The sequence below is a fragment of the Fulvia fulva genome, chromosome 6 (genome assembly GCF_020509005.1).
Source record: "Fulvia fulva chromosome 6, complete sequence".
NCBI lineage: Eukaryota > Fungi > Ascomycota > Dothideomycetes > Mycosphaerellales > Mycosphaerellaceae > Fulvia > Fulvia fulva.
Genome location: NC_063017.1, coordinates 3,513,072 through 3,531,108, shown reverse-complemented (window position 1 = coordinate 3,531,108; position 18,037 = coordinate 3,513,072). Strand labels below are relative to the sequence as shown.

The 18,037-nt window shown below is 54.2% G+C and overlaps 4 protein-coding genes across 4 annotated transcripts; 2 read left to right on the top strand and 2 right to left on the bottom strand.

The window, feature by feature from the left end:
- Nucleotides 1-158: 158 nt before the first annotated feature.
- On the top strand, nucleotides 159-4,140 carry CLAFUR5_07306 (Oxidoreductase; the record flags this gene model as incomplete). The annotated part of the gene is made up of 10 exons (XM_047906454.1): nucleotides 159-651; nucleotides 704-1,633; nucleotides 2,556-2,582; nucleotides 2,640-2,720; nucleotides 2,772-2,965; nucleotides 3,036-3,079; nucleotides 3,134-3,363; nucleotides 3,411-3,526; nucleotides 3,638-3,671; nucleotides 3,761-4,140. 10 exons carry the CDS (start codon nucleotides 159-161, stop codon nucleotides 4,138-4,140), a joined length of 2,529 nt encoding a protein of 842 aa, XP_047763823.1.
- A 6,638-nt stretch (nucleotides 4,141-10,778) lies between these two features.
- CLAFUR5_07305 (Retrovirus-related Pol polyprotein from transposon RE2) lies at nucleotides 10,779-11,582 on the bottom strand (the record flags this gene model as incomplete). Its single annotated transcript, XM_047906453.1, has 2 exons — nucleotides 10,779-11,240; nucleotides 11,313-11,582. 2 exons carry the CDS (start codon nucleotides 11,580-11,582, stop codon nucleotides 10,779-10,781), a joined length of 732 nt encoding a protein of 243 aa, XP_047763822.1.
- A 1,350-nt stretch (nucleotides 11,583-12,932) lies between these two features.
- CLAFUR5_07304 (Sulfite oxidase, mitochondrial) lies at nucleotides 12,933-14,081 on the bottom strand (the record flags this gene model as incomplete). Its single annotated transcript, XM_047906452.1, has 1 exon — nucleotides 12,933-14,081. The coding sequence occupies one exon, from the start codon at nucleotides 14,079-14,081 to the stop codon at nucleotides 12,933-12,935; it is 1,149 nt and encodes a 382-aa protein (XP_047763821.1).
- Nucleotides 14,082-14,651: 570 nt separating this feature from the next.
- CLAFUR5_07303 (Alpha-xylosidase) lies at nucleotides 14,652-17,022 on the top strand (the record flags this gene model as incomplete). The annotated part of the gene is made up of 2 exons (XM_047906451.1): nucleotides 14,652-14,667; nucleotides 14,720-17,022. 2 exons carry the CDS (start codon nucleotides 14,652-14,654, stop codon nucleotides 17,020-17,022), a joined length of 2,319 nt encoding a protein of 772 aa, XP_047763820.1.
- Nucleotides 17,023-18,037: the final 1,015 nt, after the last annotated feature.

The window sequence follows — 18,037 nt, the reverse complement described above, 5'->3', positions numbered from 1 at the left end:
GAGAGCTCCACTCCGCTACGCTTACCTTTGGAGGTTCACAACCGCCAACAGCACATTTTACAGCTTTTATAGAGGCGCCATCCACCACGACGTAGCACGGTACAGTATCCTTTCTTTCACACTACAGACCCCAGTCATTCATTTTCTGCGCATTCAAGATGTCGCGATTCATGCCTTTCATTGCCACCTCAGCAGCGCTGGTCGCTGCTGTTGATCCGTCGTTGAAGCTGAAGAACTACGTCGATTCCGTCACTCTAGACTCGAGCTTCAACCCGATCATCGATGCTTACTGGACTGGCTTGCCTCACCATCGCCGAACGCCATTCGCTGTCTCGCCGGATGGCAAGACTGGTTATTTGGCCTACCTGGATAGTACTGGTACTGGAGTCCACGTACAGCATGTCGATCCCTCGGCCTTCACTGCCACTGGTACCACCGTCTCCATTGATGGTGTGAAGGAAGCTGGAGGTCTCGTTGCCCACAACGATGGCTTCGCTCTGCTTGGTAACGAGGAAATGTCTGGCACCAATGCTCCGCCAAGTGGGACTCCCGTGCCAGCTATCTACAAGTACTCTGCTGGCAAGCAGGATTGGAAGACGTTTGTCGGTGGTCCTGGTGTACACGAGTCTGAGGGTCTTTCAGCCTCGCCAGGTAGACACCCAAACCCGTGAGCTGATCAAAAGCTAAGCTGACCCTTTGCTAGACATGAACGGTGACCTGGTCTACTCCGAGAAGGCCGACCTCTATGGCGCCTACTTTGTCGTGATCGACTACACCGGTGACGCCTCTGGCCATTTCGGAGACAGCATTGAGTACGTCGGAAGTGATGGCAAGCTTCAGACTATCGAAGGCGCCACAAGTGCCTGGGGTTGCTCACACAACATCGGCATCGCATTTGAGGCCGCTGACGAAGCACCATTCGCTAGTGTCTGCGCCGAAGATCAAGGTGCAATCTGGCTCAACACTGGTGGCACTGGCATGATGAGCAACGGCGTCAAGATCTCCAACGAGAACACTACCAACGGAGGCGGAGGCGAGGCTTTTGGTGGCATGTCTGGCTCCTACTCTGGCCTGGCTCGTTTCATCAACTCTACTTCGTATATCCTCACCTGGGTTTCTCGCGGTGCAGTTGAGCTTACCGCAAACGAGTGGATGGGCGACGGCTACACTGCTGCTCAAAATCGGACCAACGGACGTCGTGTTGCCATGACTATCCTAACCGACAAGTCGACTAAGGCCAGCGAGCAAGCATCGTCCGAGGTCGGTGCCGAAGGTGACAGCCAAGTCAACTGGGTCACAGCAGAGGAAGGCCCTGACCGCAGCAATGCTCACGTCGCAGCATTCGACGATGAATACGCCCTTATCAGCTGGGAACAGATCGACTTGCCGTCTTGCGACTTCGTCGCCATGGGCTGTGGTGGCACTTTCAGCGGCACTTACTTTCAGCTCGTCAACAGCTCCGGCAAGAAGATTGGCGATGCCATCACCAGCAACAACACCTATGTGGCTGGCGATATGGTCACGCGCCAGGATGGCAGTATCTGCTGGCCATATGTCAACATGGAGTGGTCGCTTGACTCCCCAGCTCAGAGCTGGTCATCGTGGAAGAGACAGGAGAGCGAAACGACCAGTGGTTCGACTTCCAAGAAGATGAGCTTTGCTTGCATGAGTCTCGTGTAGAGAATGAGTCATGGAGAAGACATGGACGACGATAGCATGATGAAGTTTACTTCTTGTGTATCATATAAGTGTTGGTAGAACTATGAACAGCATCCGACCTTGGCCTATACTCTATAGCAGATGACACGATGGTGTAGCATACTTGAAGTGATTCCAGTGATACAATCAAAGATGAGAACTCTCGCGTTTTGCTCTTCTGGAATCAAAATTCCTCCCGCTGATCACACTGCGTTCTCCGGAGCAACGACCGTCGCCGCAAGAACTGCATGGGCCCACCAGTCGAGGATCTGAGTGGCGGCGGGAAATGTTTTTTGTGGCTGATGTAGGTACGGCGTACGATGGCTTGCAACAAGAAGAAGAAGTCGCGAAGAAAGACGTCGAACGCCTCTGCGCCAAACTCTAAAAATGCTTCATGAACCTCCACCTGCTGCCACCCGACGCGCCCGCTCACTACCCGACTGTACCCATCTTCTTCCGCCCTCATTTTGCTCGGTGTAACCCTTTGATCACGGAACATTTCACCTACCTTATACTTCATCTTACATCGACAACCCGCAGCTGTCACAACACCGTCGAGGACCGCCGCCAGCGAAGGGGCACTGGGCGGTGGTGATGTCCGCCGGCCTTGAGAACACTGGACTACGATCTACATCTACCCTGCGCAATACTGCAAGACTGCATCAGCGTCAGCCAGCACCCGAGAGATAGCCCTGTGCCCGCATCCTCTACATCATCCCGTCTTAGGCCCAAAAGTCTTGGGCACTCGCATCCGCCCTGGAGTCGCTAATCTATGGTATGATGACACCCTTGCTCCACTTTAGCCTTCTCCGACCAGCAACGCACGTTGAGGAGATAGCCACTTACAATGTGACCAGGGGCGGGCGTAGAAATGGTCAAAATAGGTCTGTGTGAAGCCCCGCAGACATTTTCATGTTCAAATACTGATAGATGGCGAATAGACACGATTCGAGAAAGCAACAACAAGGTGAAGGACCTGACGGATCTGGTCACCATCTTTGTGGGAGGCACCGGAGGCATAGGTAACTGCGGAGTCCCCAGACGTGCACAAGTCGAGCTAACACCGCCTCGAGGTGCATCTACTGCGAAGGAGCTGTTCTTACGCGCAACGAGACCGCGAGCGTACATTGTAGGAAGATCAGAGGATCGCGGAACCCGACTCATCAACGAGCTCAAGGAGCTACAACCTGCCGGTAAAGCATACTTCATCCAAAAAGATGTCTCGACGGTCAAAGCGACCGATGAGCTGTGCGCAGAGCTGCGCGAAGTACGTTCTGGAAACCGCCGAACTGGGCCACTCTACCTCATCCGCTAGGTTATAGCTGACATTTTCGAAGCGAGAGCCAAAGATTCACTGTTTGGTTCTGACAGTGGGCTTCATGTGGGTGTCCTGCCAATGCCACATCGTACGAATTACCCTACTGACTGAGACCAGGACACTCAAGGGGCGTCATGAGACTCCAGAAGGCATCGACCGTAAAATGGCGGTTAACTACTACACTCGCATGAGGTGCATTCTCAACCTTATGCCAGCGCTCACCAAAGCATCAGAGTCCAACGAGCTCTCTCGAGTGGTCACAGTGCTGGCGGCGGGATCTGAAGGCGACGTTCGAGAGGATGATCTGGACTTGAAGCACAACTTCACCCTTCACGCTTGCCTTGCTCGTAAGTTATGTGGCCGATTGCGAAGAGCGAGGCTGACGATGGTACAGACTGCGTGGTCATGTCTGATTTCTTCATCGAAGAGCTCGCGAAGAGATATCCACAAACATCCTTCAGCCACTCTTATCCAGGCACTGTCAAGACCGGCATCGCGAACCAGCTTAGTGTAGGCCGACCCGCAAAGAGGAGCAAGGCCGCGACGTTGGATACACGGTCGAAACGCCTGCGGCTTGTGCCCGTCTTCTGAAGCGTCCAGGCTAACACCCATCTTATTCAGGGGCCCGTTCGCTTAGCCGTCAAGGTTATGTATGGTATGTTCGACGCGATCCTCACATCTATCGCTAGCTGTCGACACATTCTCATGTGGCGCTCCAAGGGCTAACTCTTCTCTTTCCTCCAGCCGTCATGACACCGTGGATCCTGAATGTCCAAGAATCTGGAGAGCGCCACCTCTTCCAAATGACCAGCCAGTGCTACCCATCTCGCAACGGCGGTGTTGGCATACCGATCCCCGGGGGATTGGGCGTCATGCTGGGCTCCGACGGCACACCTGGGAGCGGCGCCTATCTACTCGACTGGGATGGCAAATCGACTGGCGACAAGGGCATGCTACTGAAGCATCGCGAAAGGGGTATGGGACCAAAGGTGTGGAATCATACGACAGAGATGTTTCGCAAGGCGGAAGAGAGGTCGCGCAAAGATTCGAAGCGGTCGTCAGACGGTACAGATGATGGCGCCAAACGATCGATACCGAACCCAGTCGGCTGGCGGGCTGCATGACCGTAAGAGGAGGGCTGAGAACAGGCGTTGGGACTTATGCTGAGCTAGCGAGGCGTTGGTGGCAGTCTGGTCTATGTGCGAAGGCATACATTGTGGCATCGAGGGGCTCTCCGTGCAGAGGTACAAGTGTCGGAAGTTCCTCCGAAGGTGATATCGTGAACATGGGTAAAGAAGCTATGCTACCACCAAAGGTTCATGTCAAGAACACCGACATGAGATGTTAGCGCCACATGGTCAGCACATAATGTACCTCTCTACTGACCTCGTTGCAGATCTGTGGCTTGAGGCCGACCTTCACGCTGCCAATACAACGTGCCAACCGAACATCGACTCCTTCATCAATCGATGCGCCCAAAGTGCGGGCAGGTGCAGGCACTTGCTGCAATGCATACGGAAAACATGTGCCGAGTCAGACGACAGTGTGTGCAGGCTGAACCCCGATGAATCAGAGAGGTACCATGTACGTACAGGAGCATACGGCTCCTAATAAGTTACTACTAACAAAGGAGACCGGATGCGGTGAGGTATGTAGAGCCCATTGTCCAACACTCCCCCTGGCTCAAAGACCTCAGCGCATCTCCCCCCCTCAAACAGCATGATTCAACGTGCTGTTTGTAACAGCTGAGCTCGTCACAGAGCCTCCCTTCCAAAGAGCATCGATACGCTTTGCAAACGCAGGACCAGGCAGGACCTTCGTGAAGAGGTCCGCTGGATTTTCCTTGCCAGAGATCCACTCTGGTGCTACCTCACCACGCTCGACACACTCCCGAATGAAGTGGTGTCGGATGTTGATATGCTTTGTCCGCCCATGGAACTCTGGGTTCTTGGTAAGCTTGATTGCCGATGCATTGTCGATGGCCAACGGCACTGTTTCTTGGCGTCTATGTCCCATCATAGTACCTAGCTCGTTGTAGAAACCTTTCAGCCATATAGATAGATAGATTTGTCATTCCCCTGTTCTAGGACCCTATCCGGCCTATGCAGGTATATATCTATTGTTATGTACAAAGGGAAACCCGAATAGGTGAAAACCCTTCCCGCCCCCGACTACTCCTTGTCTAGATTAGCTTTCCCTCTGAACGTACGTAGTCCATGTCACTACCCCGTTAGCCCCCGCTCCTAGCCGGTCTCGTCGCGCTGCGTCGTGTCCTCTCTTCCTGCACTGCTCCTACTAGGCGGTACTGTTCTAGCCAGCCCTTCTCTAGTATCCAGTTCGTAATGCGCCGTAGGTCTTCAGCGTTGTTAAGAAGTGCCCCAATCGTCCGGTTCCTCGCCTTTACCATCCACTCCCCCCTTCCTAGCGACCACCTCGGACAGACGAGGAGTGCGTGCCGTACGTTCTGGGAGCGATAGCCGCAGGGGCAGCTAGTATTCGTGTATCCTGGGACCTTCCTCCATGATAGGTACCCCTGGAGGCCGATGTGTTCGCTTCGCAGTTGGGTTGCTATGCTACTCTGTGCCCTCGTAAGGCGGTAGTGGATGAGCTTCGGGGGGTGCTTGACCGCGGATTTTGTAGCTGACCATTCCTTAGGTTGTCCCGCTGGCTGAGGGCGTCCACTATGCCCTACAACCTGGTTGTTCCACCTCTCTTTCCATAGTTGCTCTACAAACGATTTCTCACCTTCCCATTGTGTTGCTAGCTGTTCGTCCCTTGCCCGGTAGTTCGGCTCGTTTCCGGGTCGAATGCCCTTATGCGCTGGTACTGATTCGCGGGCCCTTGCGACTGCACTGGCGATGACCTTCTGTACTGGGTACTGTGCCGACTTGCCTAAGTAGGAGGTCCGTAGTCCCTGGATGTATAGGTCGATCGGCGGTATAGCGGTCTCGTGCTCAAGCATCCTCGTTGGTGTCGACTTATATGCCCCGGTGACCTTCCTTAGGCATTGGTTTTGGATCTTCGCTAGCGGCGCGACGAGTCCCTTCGATGGGCAGGCCCTCTCGCCTAAGGACCACACTTGGCTGCCATAGGTAAGGACTGGCCGTACAATAGCCGTATATAGAAGTCGTGACTGCCGGAAGTCCGCCCCCCATGTGGACGCAGTGAGCCTCTGGCATGATGCTATATTCTGTTCAGCTTTCCGTAATATTGCCTGTACGTGCTTCCTCCACCGTAGCGCCGGGTCCACCCATAGTCCGAGGATCCTGAGCTGATTTGCCGGGTTAGTCGTGTGCCCCTGTATCTGGATAGAAGCTTGCATATTGTGGAACCGTGGCCGGCGCGTAAAGTGTATCAGATTGTACTTTTCTGGGGCAAACCGAGCCCCGTGCCTCCTAGCCCAGTCCTCGCAGATCTTGTGCTTCTCTTCTAGTAGCCTACAGTTCTCCTCAGTCGAGGAAGACCACGCTAGGATGTTTGTGTCGTCTACGAAGCCGCTCGCAGCGGTGTTCTGGGATTCTAGGGCTGGGAGCAGCGTCGCCATAAAGAAGAGGAACAGAATAGGTGCTAGCGTTGAGCCTTGCGGGATTCCAGTGTGGACTGCTTGAAATGGGCTTCTGTACTGGCCGACCAGGATCGACGTACTGCGGTTTTGGAGGTAGGACCGTACGAAGTTGACAAGCCACTCAGGGAGTCCTTTCGACCTTAGGATGTAGAGAAGCCGCGGGTGTGACACGTAGTCGAAGGCTCCCGATATGTCTAGGCTAAGTAAGGAAGCCACCTTGTCCCTATTCTTATACCAGATGGCCTTTACCTGAGAGGTGATAAGTTCCATCGCGGATAGCGTCGATCGCTGTGGGCGCGCACCCATCTGGGTGTCCGGGAGTAGGGAGTGTTCCTCTGCCGCCTCGGAGAGTCTCGTTGCAACCAGCTTCTCAAGCGCCTTCCCAAGAGTGTTAAGGAGCGCAATTGGGCGGTACGACTTCACCTGCGTATAGTCTTCCTTCTGCGGCTTGCGTAGGACCACTGTCGTCGATTGTTTAAAAGCTATCGGGTGGTATCCGGTCTGTAGGCAGGCGTTGAAGATCGCTGCAACTGCTGGGGCTAGTTGATCTCTACACTTCTTTAGTAGCTCGTTTGGGATCCCATCCGGCCCCGGGGCTTTCTTCGCCGGCAACTTCCTCAGCACAGCGGTAACTTCTCCCTCGGACACCTCCTGTTGGACCGCGATGCTAGGGGCTAGGGGAGTAGAGCTGTTTATGTCGCTTAGATCAGCCTCGACTGGGGGTGGGAAGAACTTGCTAGCCAGTAGACGCGCCTTGGCCTCGGGGTCGCTAACCGGGCCACTAGGCGATTGTAGCGCTGGGATAGAGAAGGAGGGGCCCTGTGTAGGGTCCTGTCGGGCCCATTTCGCTAGCTTCCACATCCTCTCTGGCTTGCCGGCGATTTCTTCCACTGTGGCCCTCCAGCCGACTGCTTTCTCCCTCCGTATTATGGCTTTCTTCTGTTGGCATGCCTCCCTGTATACGTTCCAGGCCTCCTCGCTATGGCTGCTCGTCCACACCCGGCGGGCTCTCCTTGCTTCTCTTACTACCGCAGTGCACTCCGGCGTCCAGTATGGTTTGGACCATGTCGTTGGTTGGGCAAGCGGAACGTGGAGTGAGGTCGCTTTTCTTATTTCGTCTGTCAACCCCTGGACTGCTTCGTCTATCTCGTCTTTACTGTTGTATTGCTGCTGCGCGATCTGGACTAGCCTCTTGGAGTCATCGAGGTACGCCTGGATGTTGGCCCAGTGGGCCTTTCCCCAGTTTGGCTTAGGGGTTCTCGCTGGTGTGCGTTGTATCTGTGTCGCAATAGAGGTCCTGACTGGCATGTGGTCTGACGACGCCTCGAGTTCATGTTCGATCCCACAGTAGGTTACCGTGTGGTAGTGGCTATCTGAGATCCAGGAGAGGTCGATCGTGCCTTGGAGTCCCCCTCTCTTCCAGGTGCCCAGGTCCTTCGGGGTATTGAGGGCAATTGCGTTGCTCGCCATCAAGTCGAGTACTTCGTCGGCTATAGGGTGCGGCTGCATAAGGCTTTCCCAGGAAGGGTGGTGTATGTTGAAGTCTCCTACTACGATGTGGCACCCTTGTCTCTTGAGCGCACTGTCTAGGTGTCTGCAGACCCCTAGGTCGCGGCTAGACCTCGAGGCTGGCGGTTGCATGTATAGGTTGTGTATCCAGGTGCTACCCACGTGGAGGGAGGTAATATCGCCCCCGCCTTCTTCGTCTGCGTAGTACACTACCTCCCAGTCGGATTCTAGTATGTCCTTGCTGACATAGAAGCACGTGCGGGGTCTGCCGTCGCCTCGTAGGCATGTCGTGTAGCCTGGTGACTTGCAGGTCGTTGGTCTCTTATAGTGCGGGTTAATCCATGGCTCCTGGATTGCAAGGACGTGGTGGACGCGCGGGTCCGCCTCGTGTAGGAAATGGTTCTGGACTATATCCTTGCTATGGTTGACGTTATACTGGATGATGCTAAGCGTGTCGAGGCTAGTCATCGGCATCGACAATCATTTCCTCTGTATCGTCCTGTGTCCTACTGCCCTGTGCGTCCTGGTCTACGCCTATCGGCTGTGTACTAAAGGGGAGCCGGGCCTGGTTAGATTCCCTCGCCGCAGCTAGCAGAGCACGTGGCCTCCCGTACGCCCTAGGCTGCGCATCCTTTACATCGTTCTCGGCCCTAGGGCGCTTGTGCCCGACCGCCGCTAGTTGGTTCCGGTGTGGGCTAGCCTCACGGTCGCCGTAGAATCTTGGGGCGACGGTTCTGTTTGTGATTGCCTTGTTTTTCGCTAGTTTCCGCTGTGGGCATTCCGCACTATACGATGGGTGGTGCCCCGGACAGTTCGCGCACCGTCTCGTAGTCGATGTACAGTCCCTAGACATATGGTCTCCTGCACAGTTCGAGCAGGCCTGCTTGTTTGTGCACGTGTAGGTTTGGTGTCCATACTGTTGGCATTTGAAGCATTGGAGGACACGAAAGGATGAGGAGTGCTTTTCTACTGTCTTGAGGCTGTATTGCCAGACCAGGCCTTGTTCTATCGCTAGATCCGCCGCTTTCGCGTCTTGTAGCCATACTATTAGCGCCGAGGCCTTCTTGCCTTCTGGCCATTTCCTATGGAGCCAAGTCGCCTTCTGGATTGGAGAGTTAAGAGTGACCGGGTTGTCCTCTTGGAGAGCGCGTAGGTGACCCTGGTTGGTTGGGTCAAACTCCTTAGGCATGTCGTGGACTAGGATCGTGAATTGTTTCGTTGAGACCTTCGCTGATGCCGCAACCTTAGATGCCCACTGTGGCTGTGCCTCTAGGTGCCTCCTAGCAGTAGCAGAGCTAGTATAGATCTGTAGGGTGCCGTTAGACTGTTGGTTCACTGCGACCACCCCTGGTTGGTTAATTCGTTGGGCGAGCTCCTTGTTCGATAGCTTCGCAACTTCGGCCTGGTCTTCCTTTGCTGCAATGCGGATCGTAACTGCATCGTGCGTTGGGCGGGGGCCTGGTATCGATGCCGCGACCGATGCCCAGCTATGGGGGTGTTGATTCCGGGTGGCCTTGCTAATCGCCTGGGACGTCGTCCTCATTTCTTGTTGCCCTCGGTGATACGACAGTACAAGCGCCGTGCGTAGCTGAGTGATCATTACCTGTAGAGACCGGTAAGGGAGCTGATCGTTAGTTTCCATGCTTTTTGCGTCCTCTATAAGTTGCTGCCAGTTGTCTTGGGGGGGCTTCGCCTGTAGGGCCGTAGGCGCCGTTAGTACCGTAGCCTGGGCTGCCATTGCCTAGGAGTTGCCTAATGTAGCTAGGCACCTCCGCGGCGTTTGGAGCTGAAGAAACAGGGTGAAGAGAGCTTCAAGCTGTCCAGATTGAATGGGGTAGAACTCCCTCAGTCCTAGGGGCAGTGGCCTGCTTTTTATATCGTTGGAATGGCCTTGATAAGAGCTTTCGAATGTGTCGTGTTTTGGCGCAGAGATCGATGATTCCGTCAATCTTTCAGCCATATACTTTCTTTGCAGGCGTCCGATGCAGCAATGTACTATGTCTCTGTAGAGGAGCTAGAGACGGTCTTTTGTCTCTGGGAGCTCCATGATATTGGCGAGCCTGCGAGTGTGTACACCCAACCAGTAGTGGACTTTCCCGTGTCCGTGTCTCCACCCCAGTCACTGTCAACGAAGCCTCTTATCGTAGGTTCCGCTTTGGGGCTGTAATGGAGCCCGATTTTGTGGCACCCGAGGTATCGGAAAATCTGGAGGACTCCGTCTATGTGCTACTAGGTCGGGTTCGACATGAATCGTGAGATTAGGGATATGGGGAACGCAAGCGGCCAGTATGTTTTGGACTGGAGATAGTTGAGGGACCCGACCATAGACATAAATCTGGTCTTGAAACTCGCCTCCGCGGTGGTCTCCTTCTCCGCCAGGTACTTTCGAGTAGGGTCTAGCGGCGCCGTTGCGGGTGCTGAACCCAGCAGGGTAAACTTGCTAAGGGTTTGTTGAATGAACCCATTTTGATGGATGTACAGTCCATCCGGCCGCCAATCCAGTTGCATGCCTAGATACTATGCCGCTTTACCCGCGTCGGTCATCTTGAAAGCGCTCGATATTTGCGCTTTGAAGGTGTCGATATTTTCCTCGGTGGGGCCGAAAATGTTAATGTCGTCCACGTAGACCGTAATCATAAGTGTGTTCTCTGCGTGGTAGAACACACACTCGTCATACTTCGAGATCTTCTAGCCGTTGTCTAGGAGCCACTGTCTCAGTTTTCTGTACCATTGTCGGGGTGACTGCTTTAACCCGTAGAGAGCCTTTCGAAGTTGTAAAACTTTTCCGGGGTGGGGGTATCCTTGAGGTGGGTAGATGTAGATGTCCTCGAAGACCTCACCGTTCAAGAATGCTGTGCTAACGTCCATCTGGTGACAGGTCCACTTGTTCAGCACCGTTAGCGCGAATAGTAGACGGTAGGCTGATGCTTTCACTACTCCAGAGTACGTCTCCGTATAATCGTAGCCCTCGACCTGCTGAAAGCCACGTGCTACCATCCTGGCCTTGTATTTCAAGAGCTCGCCATGGGCACCGAGCTTCTTCTTGAGAACCCATTTCGTGGTAAGGGCTTTCCTCCCTGCTGGAAGATCTACAACCTCCCACGTGTTGTTCTCCATAAGGCTGTCGTACTCGGCCTGAATGGCTTGCCTCTATTGGTGAGCATCAGGGCTCTTCATAGCTTGCGCAAAGGACTGAGGGTCTGGTCGCAGTGCAACATCCACCGAGTTCTCGAAAGCTGCCAAAGTCGTGGCTGTCATAAAAGTCGTTCTAAAGTTATGATTCTTCAAGGCTTCCCGAGCTTTGGCACGGTACTCTTCAGAGTATATGTCATCTTCTTCTTGCTCCTGATATTCATCTATGTCGTCGGAGTCTTCAACTGCAGGCCTCCGTCGGCCGCTCGTTGCCGCACCAGGAGCGATATTTGACCGGCTCCAGTTGTCATCCTTCGTGATGTCCCTCACAATTTCGTTCGAATCGTTACGGTGGAACATTCTGGTTGCCACCGACTCGATTTCCCCAGGGCCTGTCCAGTTCGTGCATCGGTCGGCCCCTCGTTGAACGGAGTCGAAGCATGGTGTGCACGGCGGGCCCCCTGGTCGGAAATCACATCTGTTCGTGCCACCCTTGATCTCGCAGAAACGGCACCATTGCTTGCTGCCATTGTAATGGTCAACATTAGCGTCCTTGTCATTCGTTCCCTGGTCCGGCGACACTGGACTGACAAGTACTGTGTACCACCTTGTCTTGTCGTCAGACTCGTACGTACAACGGGAGTGTCCAGTTTCTTTGTATACGTCGCATGGTGCCAAACGGTCACAGCGCCTGGAGTGTCTAGCGCAGGCCAGACACCTGGGGCCGGCGTCGGCTCGGGCCCTTTGTGCCTGAGAAATACAGTACCGTTTCCTACCCGTCCGGCAGGGCGTACACGGCTGCATTGGATTGATCGGCTGCTGAGCATCACATCGTTTTGAAGCCTTTGCGCATAGGTCGCAGAATTGTTCAAATCTCAGCGTCCCAGGTTTGGGCGGAACTGAACTGAACGCTCTCTTAGCCGGCAGGCTGCCGTCTGCTTGAAGCTGTAGTTTTCGGCATATTCTCTTCGTTTTAGTGCACCCGACACACTTTGGTTCACCGGGAGCCTTCCTGTAGTTCATACTGTAGTCAAAACACGCCTGACATTTCTCCCCATCAGGGCAGTGAGCTCTTAGTGTGCCTCCCCTAGGTGCCCTTTTTGGCGCCATCACTCCTTCGGAGTCGCTGGATCGTTGCTCCGAATCTAGTTGTGCAGTGGGTTGCACTTTCTTGTGTATGCCTTTCCGACTTCGTCCTGCTGCAGTGGTTTTCCAACCGTCTGGTCCTCCTCGTTGGTCCGTTTTCAACCACCTCCGCCAACGCGCATTGCACGCCTGACAGAGGGCTCCGTCTGGTCCCTGCCGATTTGACTCTTTGCTTTGACATAAATCGTTTGTGCAGCCACTAGCTTTCTTGTGCGGCAGTACGTCATTCCGGCGCCTTTTGTTTGCTCCGGGTGCCATTGTTTCGAAGAAGTCGCTGTCATCGGAGTCATCGTTGGCAAGTTGAAATCCGTAAGACCGGTTCTCCTTTCTTTTGGGAGTCGTCATGGTTGTCAACCTGTGGCGTGGATCGTGCCTTCCGTAGTCTCCTGGCAGTGACCGTGTCAGGGAGATTGAACAGCGGCGTTTCCTCGCCCACCTCTGTGTCGCTGGGTGGATCGATTCGTGCTCCGTTCTCGTCGAACTCATCCCCGTGATCAAACTGTGACCCGTATGGGGGTACGTAGTCGTCATGGACATTTTCCATTGCCGACCGCCGAGTAGTTGTCATTGCTTCTTGTCTCGGAAAGAAGCGCGACCTTGTTTCCTTGCCTGCAGTAGCTCTCGATGTGTTGGCGCCTGCGTTGTCGCTTTCAGGTTCGGAATCCCCTGAGTCCAGCAAGGTCTGTCTTGGGCTAGCGCCTCTGTCGTGGACACTTTTCCCCAGCTGTGGATCATCCAGGTGTGGGTGTTTTTCGTAAGAGCTTGCCATAGCTTCCACGACCACTTGCTCTCTTCGGGGTGCGCTATCAGCTCAGCTTCCCGCCACGACTTACCACCATCGGCCGTGACCTCCACCTTGACGACAGGTCCGTCTTCGCCACCTGGAAGAGCGTAACCTGCGACGCTCACAGTGCCGTCCGCATCACGTCGCACGGCACTCCCGCTCTGAGGCCACGCAATCACGGGATTCACTGGCATCTCCTGCACAGCGGGGATCGTCTCCCAGACTTCTTTGGCCTGCTCCATACTGGTCACCTCCGGCGGCAGCACTTTGTCATCGAAGTGTTGACAATGGTTCTCGCTTTCCTGCATCTGCACTGTGACCTGGTTCGACCACTTGACAGATCTCGCACCCGCAATACCCGGCGTTACAACCCTCACCGGAAATCCATGACCGAGTGAAAGAGGCTGATCGTTCATGTCAAGCGCAAGCACGACTTCTGCGTCCCGGCGCAATGCCCTGGACAAGGGGATACTGGCGCCATACCATGCGGCATCATCGCATTCCACTTCACACGATGCGAACGCAACATGCGCATTGCCTCGATCCTGTTGATCGATCTTGACTCCAGCACGCTCGAGCACATCAGCCAAAAGCGGACCACGCCATTTACAATTCATAACTGCGCCTTCCAACCAGTCCACTCCATCGACCTCTTTGATCTTCGTGCGCATGACATGCCTTCTGTTGCCCGCGCACTGCAGCGCGCAGACAACTTCGTGTTGCGCAAACTCGTTCCGAAGCTCTGAAATTGACAGCTCTATAGGTCTTGTGACTTGGCCATTGATTTTCACGCGGTGTGTCGAAGCATTGAGTTGCACGGGATGTGTGGAGTGGTTGCGGTCGTAACCTTGACCAACGGGTGTTATGAAGTTCTTGATGAGATCTTCGACTTCTGGTTCGCGGCTCAGTGGTTTGGATTGGTCTGGCATGCTACTGATGTGTGCACAGAGATGTCGAGTGATCAGCCTGGATTGTGGACGAAGAGCTGCTATGAAGCAAAATCACCAGTCATGCCGACGGTGACGTCTGTCAGAACAGAACTTCGGATTCGGGTCTACAGAGCTCTGCAGATGTGTGGCTAAAGCTGTCATGCTCGTCATGATGCAGGCAAGCAAGGGTAGCAGTGGACCGGGCCTTTGGTGAGTGCTCCTTGTGGCTTGGTACGGAGTCTATCTTCGAGAGGTCATTTCTAACACACACGCCGAAACAGGTTCTTTGCTTCCACGTAAGAGGCGACGTTGCATATTTTCCGTGTCGAAGGCCCTTCGCATTTGCGTCCAATGCTGCCCTGCTGTTCCATGCTGCAATGTAATGCAGCTTAGACGGAACAATACCTCGGCCTGTATTGTTCCGTATGCCCCTCCATGTTGGATGATGGATCATCTGATGGTTTGTTGTTCTTCTCTTACAATCGTGTCCATTGTTTCTTCTGCTCAAGTGAGCATAGAGGCCTGCTGAAGCTTTTCGCCGAGGCAGCGTAGTACTAAGACGCCGCTATCATGAAGTTCCGAGATGGTGAGGAAGGCTCTAGTCATTAGTACTACAACGGTCGCTAATGTTCGTAAAGGAATGTGGTTGGTGGCGGAAGACAAACGAGTCGAGTATGCTGAAGACATATACTCAATCGAGGAGTGCAACGGAGGCAAGAAGCTTGGCTTGCTTTGTCCTACTGCCAAGATCCGTTCGAGAGGCGACACATTGAACAGGCCTACCTTGACCGTGGATCTCGAAGCTGTTAGCGATGGTATCTTGTCTGTGGAAGTGACCCATTGGCATGGTGCTGTCAAGAAAGGTCCTGACTTCGAACTCTTTCCGGCCGGGCAGCCCCAAGTCAGTGCCTCGATCTCTAAGACAGACACTGACACAACTCTTACCTCGGGCAGCGTCGCAGCAACAGTCACTGCGAAACCACACACGTTCGATGTCCAGTTCCACAGCGCAGATGGCAAGCATAAGCTGACATCGTTGCTCGACCGAAGTGTTGCTTTCGCCTTCTCGCCAGGACCTGGCAGCCCCATGCAGACCGCCGATATGCGAGACTTCAAGCATTACATCCTGACACAAACCACCCTTGGTGTCGGCGAGCAAGTTTATGGTCTCGGCGAGCGATTTGGCACTCTCAATAAGGTCGGCCAGAGCATCAGCTTGTGGAACGCAGATGGTGGAACATCTAGCGACCAAGCTTACAAGAACATATCCTTCTGGCTGTCGAATCGAGGCTATGGTATTTTCATTGACACACCGGAACGGGTCGAGCTCGAAGTCGGAAGCGAGCGAAGCTGTCGTGTCCAGACCAGCGTGGAAGGCCAGCGCTTGAAATGGTACATTATCTATGGTCCAAGTCCAAAGGATATCCTGAGCAGGTACACCACCCTGACTGGCAAGCCAAACAAGGTTCCGGCTTGGAGTTTTGGCCTATGGTTGAGCACGTCGTTCACCACGGAGTACGATGAGAAGACAGTCAACAGCTTCATTGAAGGCATGAGGGATCGTGACATACCACTTCAGGTCTTCCACTACGATTGCTTTTGGATGCGCGGATTCCGCTGGTGCGACTTCGAATTCATGTCCTCACACTTCCCAGATCCCAAAGGTCAGATCTCGAGACTCAAAGACACTGGACTGATCACGAAGGTTTGTGTATGGATCAATCCGTATCTTGGCCAGGCATCTCCGGTGTTCAAAGAAGCGGCCGACAAAGATTATCTTCTAAAACGAAAGAATGGCGACGTCTTCCAATGGGACCTATGGCAGGCAGGTATGGGTATTGTCGACTTCACCAACCCAGCTGCATGCGAATGGTTCGTAGGCTGCTTGAAAAAACTTTTCGATACCGGGGTGGATTCCATCAAGACCGACTTTGGCGAGCGGATTCCAACGCAAGACGTTCAGTGGCATGATGATAGCGTCGATCCTGCGAGAATGCACAACTTCTATCCTTTCATGTTCAACAAGCTGGTCTTCGAAGCCTTGCAGGAGCGCTATGGCAAGGACGAGGCAGTTTTGTTCGCCCGGTCGGCTTGCGCTGGTACGCAGCGGTTTCCACTACAATGGGGTGGCGACTGCGAGAGTACTTTCGAGGCCATGGCAGAGTCTCTGCGTGGTGGGCTGTCACTTGGTCTTTCCGGCTTCTCATACTGGTCTGTGGACATTGGCGGCTTCGAAGGATACCCGGATGCCACTATTTACAAGAGATGGGTCCAATTTGGACTGCTGTGTTCGCACTCCAGGTTGCATGGCAGCAATTCGTATCGTGTGCCGTGGCTCATCGATGACGACGACACGAGTGAGCAGGGGTCTACAGCCGTGCTCAGGAGGTTCACCCAATTGAAGTGCAGGCTCATGCCCTACCTGTACAGTCAGGCGATAGAGTCCATGAAGCATGGCTGGCCAGTCAGCGTTCGCGCGATGGCACTGGAGTTCCCAGATGATCGCACTGCTTGGTACTGCGATCAGCAATTCATGCTGGGGAGCTCTATCCTCGTGGCACCCATTCTCAACGAGTCCGGAGACATTGAGTTCTACTTGCCTGCCGGACGATGGACCAGTATCTGGGACGACACTGTGGTCAATGGTCCGCGGTGGGTGAAAGAGACGCACGGTTCTGACACGCTGCCAATCTACCTTCGAGAAGGATCCATCTTGGTCCTCGGCAAGTCCGGAGAGAAGAGGACCGTGTATGACTGGACAAAGCCTGACAACCATGAAATCCGACTGATTGAACCAAACGCAAACAGCAAGTTCCAGTTGTATGACAGCGATGGACAGTTCTATGCCACTTTGGAAACGCAGGAGGATAATGGTGCGTGGAAGGTCAAAGGTATGGAGGCCTTGAATGTGCGCCGGCACAGTCGCGACCAGAACTACTAAGACTGGTTCTCGGGCGGTGATGGTATGCAGTCGGCAGTCGGCAGTCGGCAGTCGGCATTTGGCGGCAAAGTCCTCACGCCCTCAAGCATTGGGCTGTCGATCTTGAGGAGCTAAATTGAAGCCGACCAGGCAAGATAGATTAAAGCCTCGCGGCCATGCACCGTAACGAACGTCGGGTACGCTGGCACTGGCAGACAGCAGTCGCATAGAACTAGCCCGCTACACTTGCTGATGTGCTGGGCTTTCCTCTTTCGGGATCCCATGCTTTCGCCCTTCAGCTTCTCTTCCAGCGTGAGGTCCGCGAGCATTTCGTCCCAGCTCTCGCTATCGCGTCCTTGTGGCTGGGATCCACCTCCACGTCCTCAGCCCGTTCGAGGCTCGATGAACATGAACGTTGCCGCCGCCCTGGATGACTTCCCACACTTTGCGACAGCACTGCAGCCGAACAAATCTATCGTAGCACGCTAAACTTGCAACGGCGATGGTTTATGGTACGCTCTAGCCGCTGCATCAAATCGCAGTGTTATGCGATCGTTGACGAGCGCGAGAGAAGGTCGCAAAGTCAAGGTGTCAAATTCGGGGCGGCAAGCTTCATTTTACCCGAGTCCCGAGCCTCGGTCGCACAGCTCGCTTGCCAGGTCTTAGCTCGCCTCGGTGTCACCACATGGTGAACAGCGTTACAGCAACAGCAAACCATCAGCATCTACTTTGCCACTCGTTATGCACATCTGTGATACGATACCTCCGCAGACCAGCTCAGTACCTCATGCGTGGTGATTGGGCTTGTCAAGATTGGGACTAATGCTTCTACAGGGACCGGGCCATCCTCGACCTCCCTTGGTCAATAACAGCGCTTCTATTGTTCGAATCAACTACTCGGCGAGCATGCCGCATATCAGACCACAAGAGCACAGATTCGGCAGTCAAGATGCTCAAGGCGCCTCCGGTCCCCTGAAAGCTCTCAAGTTCTTAACGACGGCACATATCTCGCCGTTTTCGTCTCAAAGGCGGACGA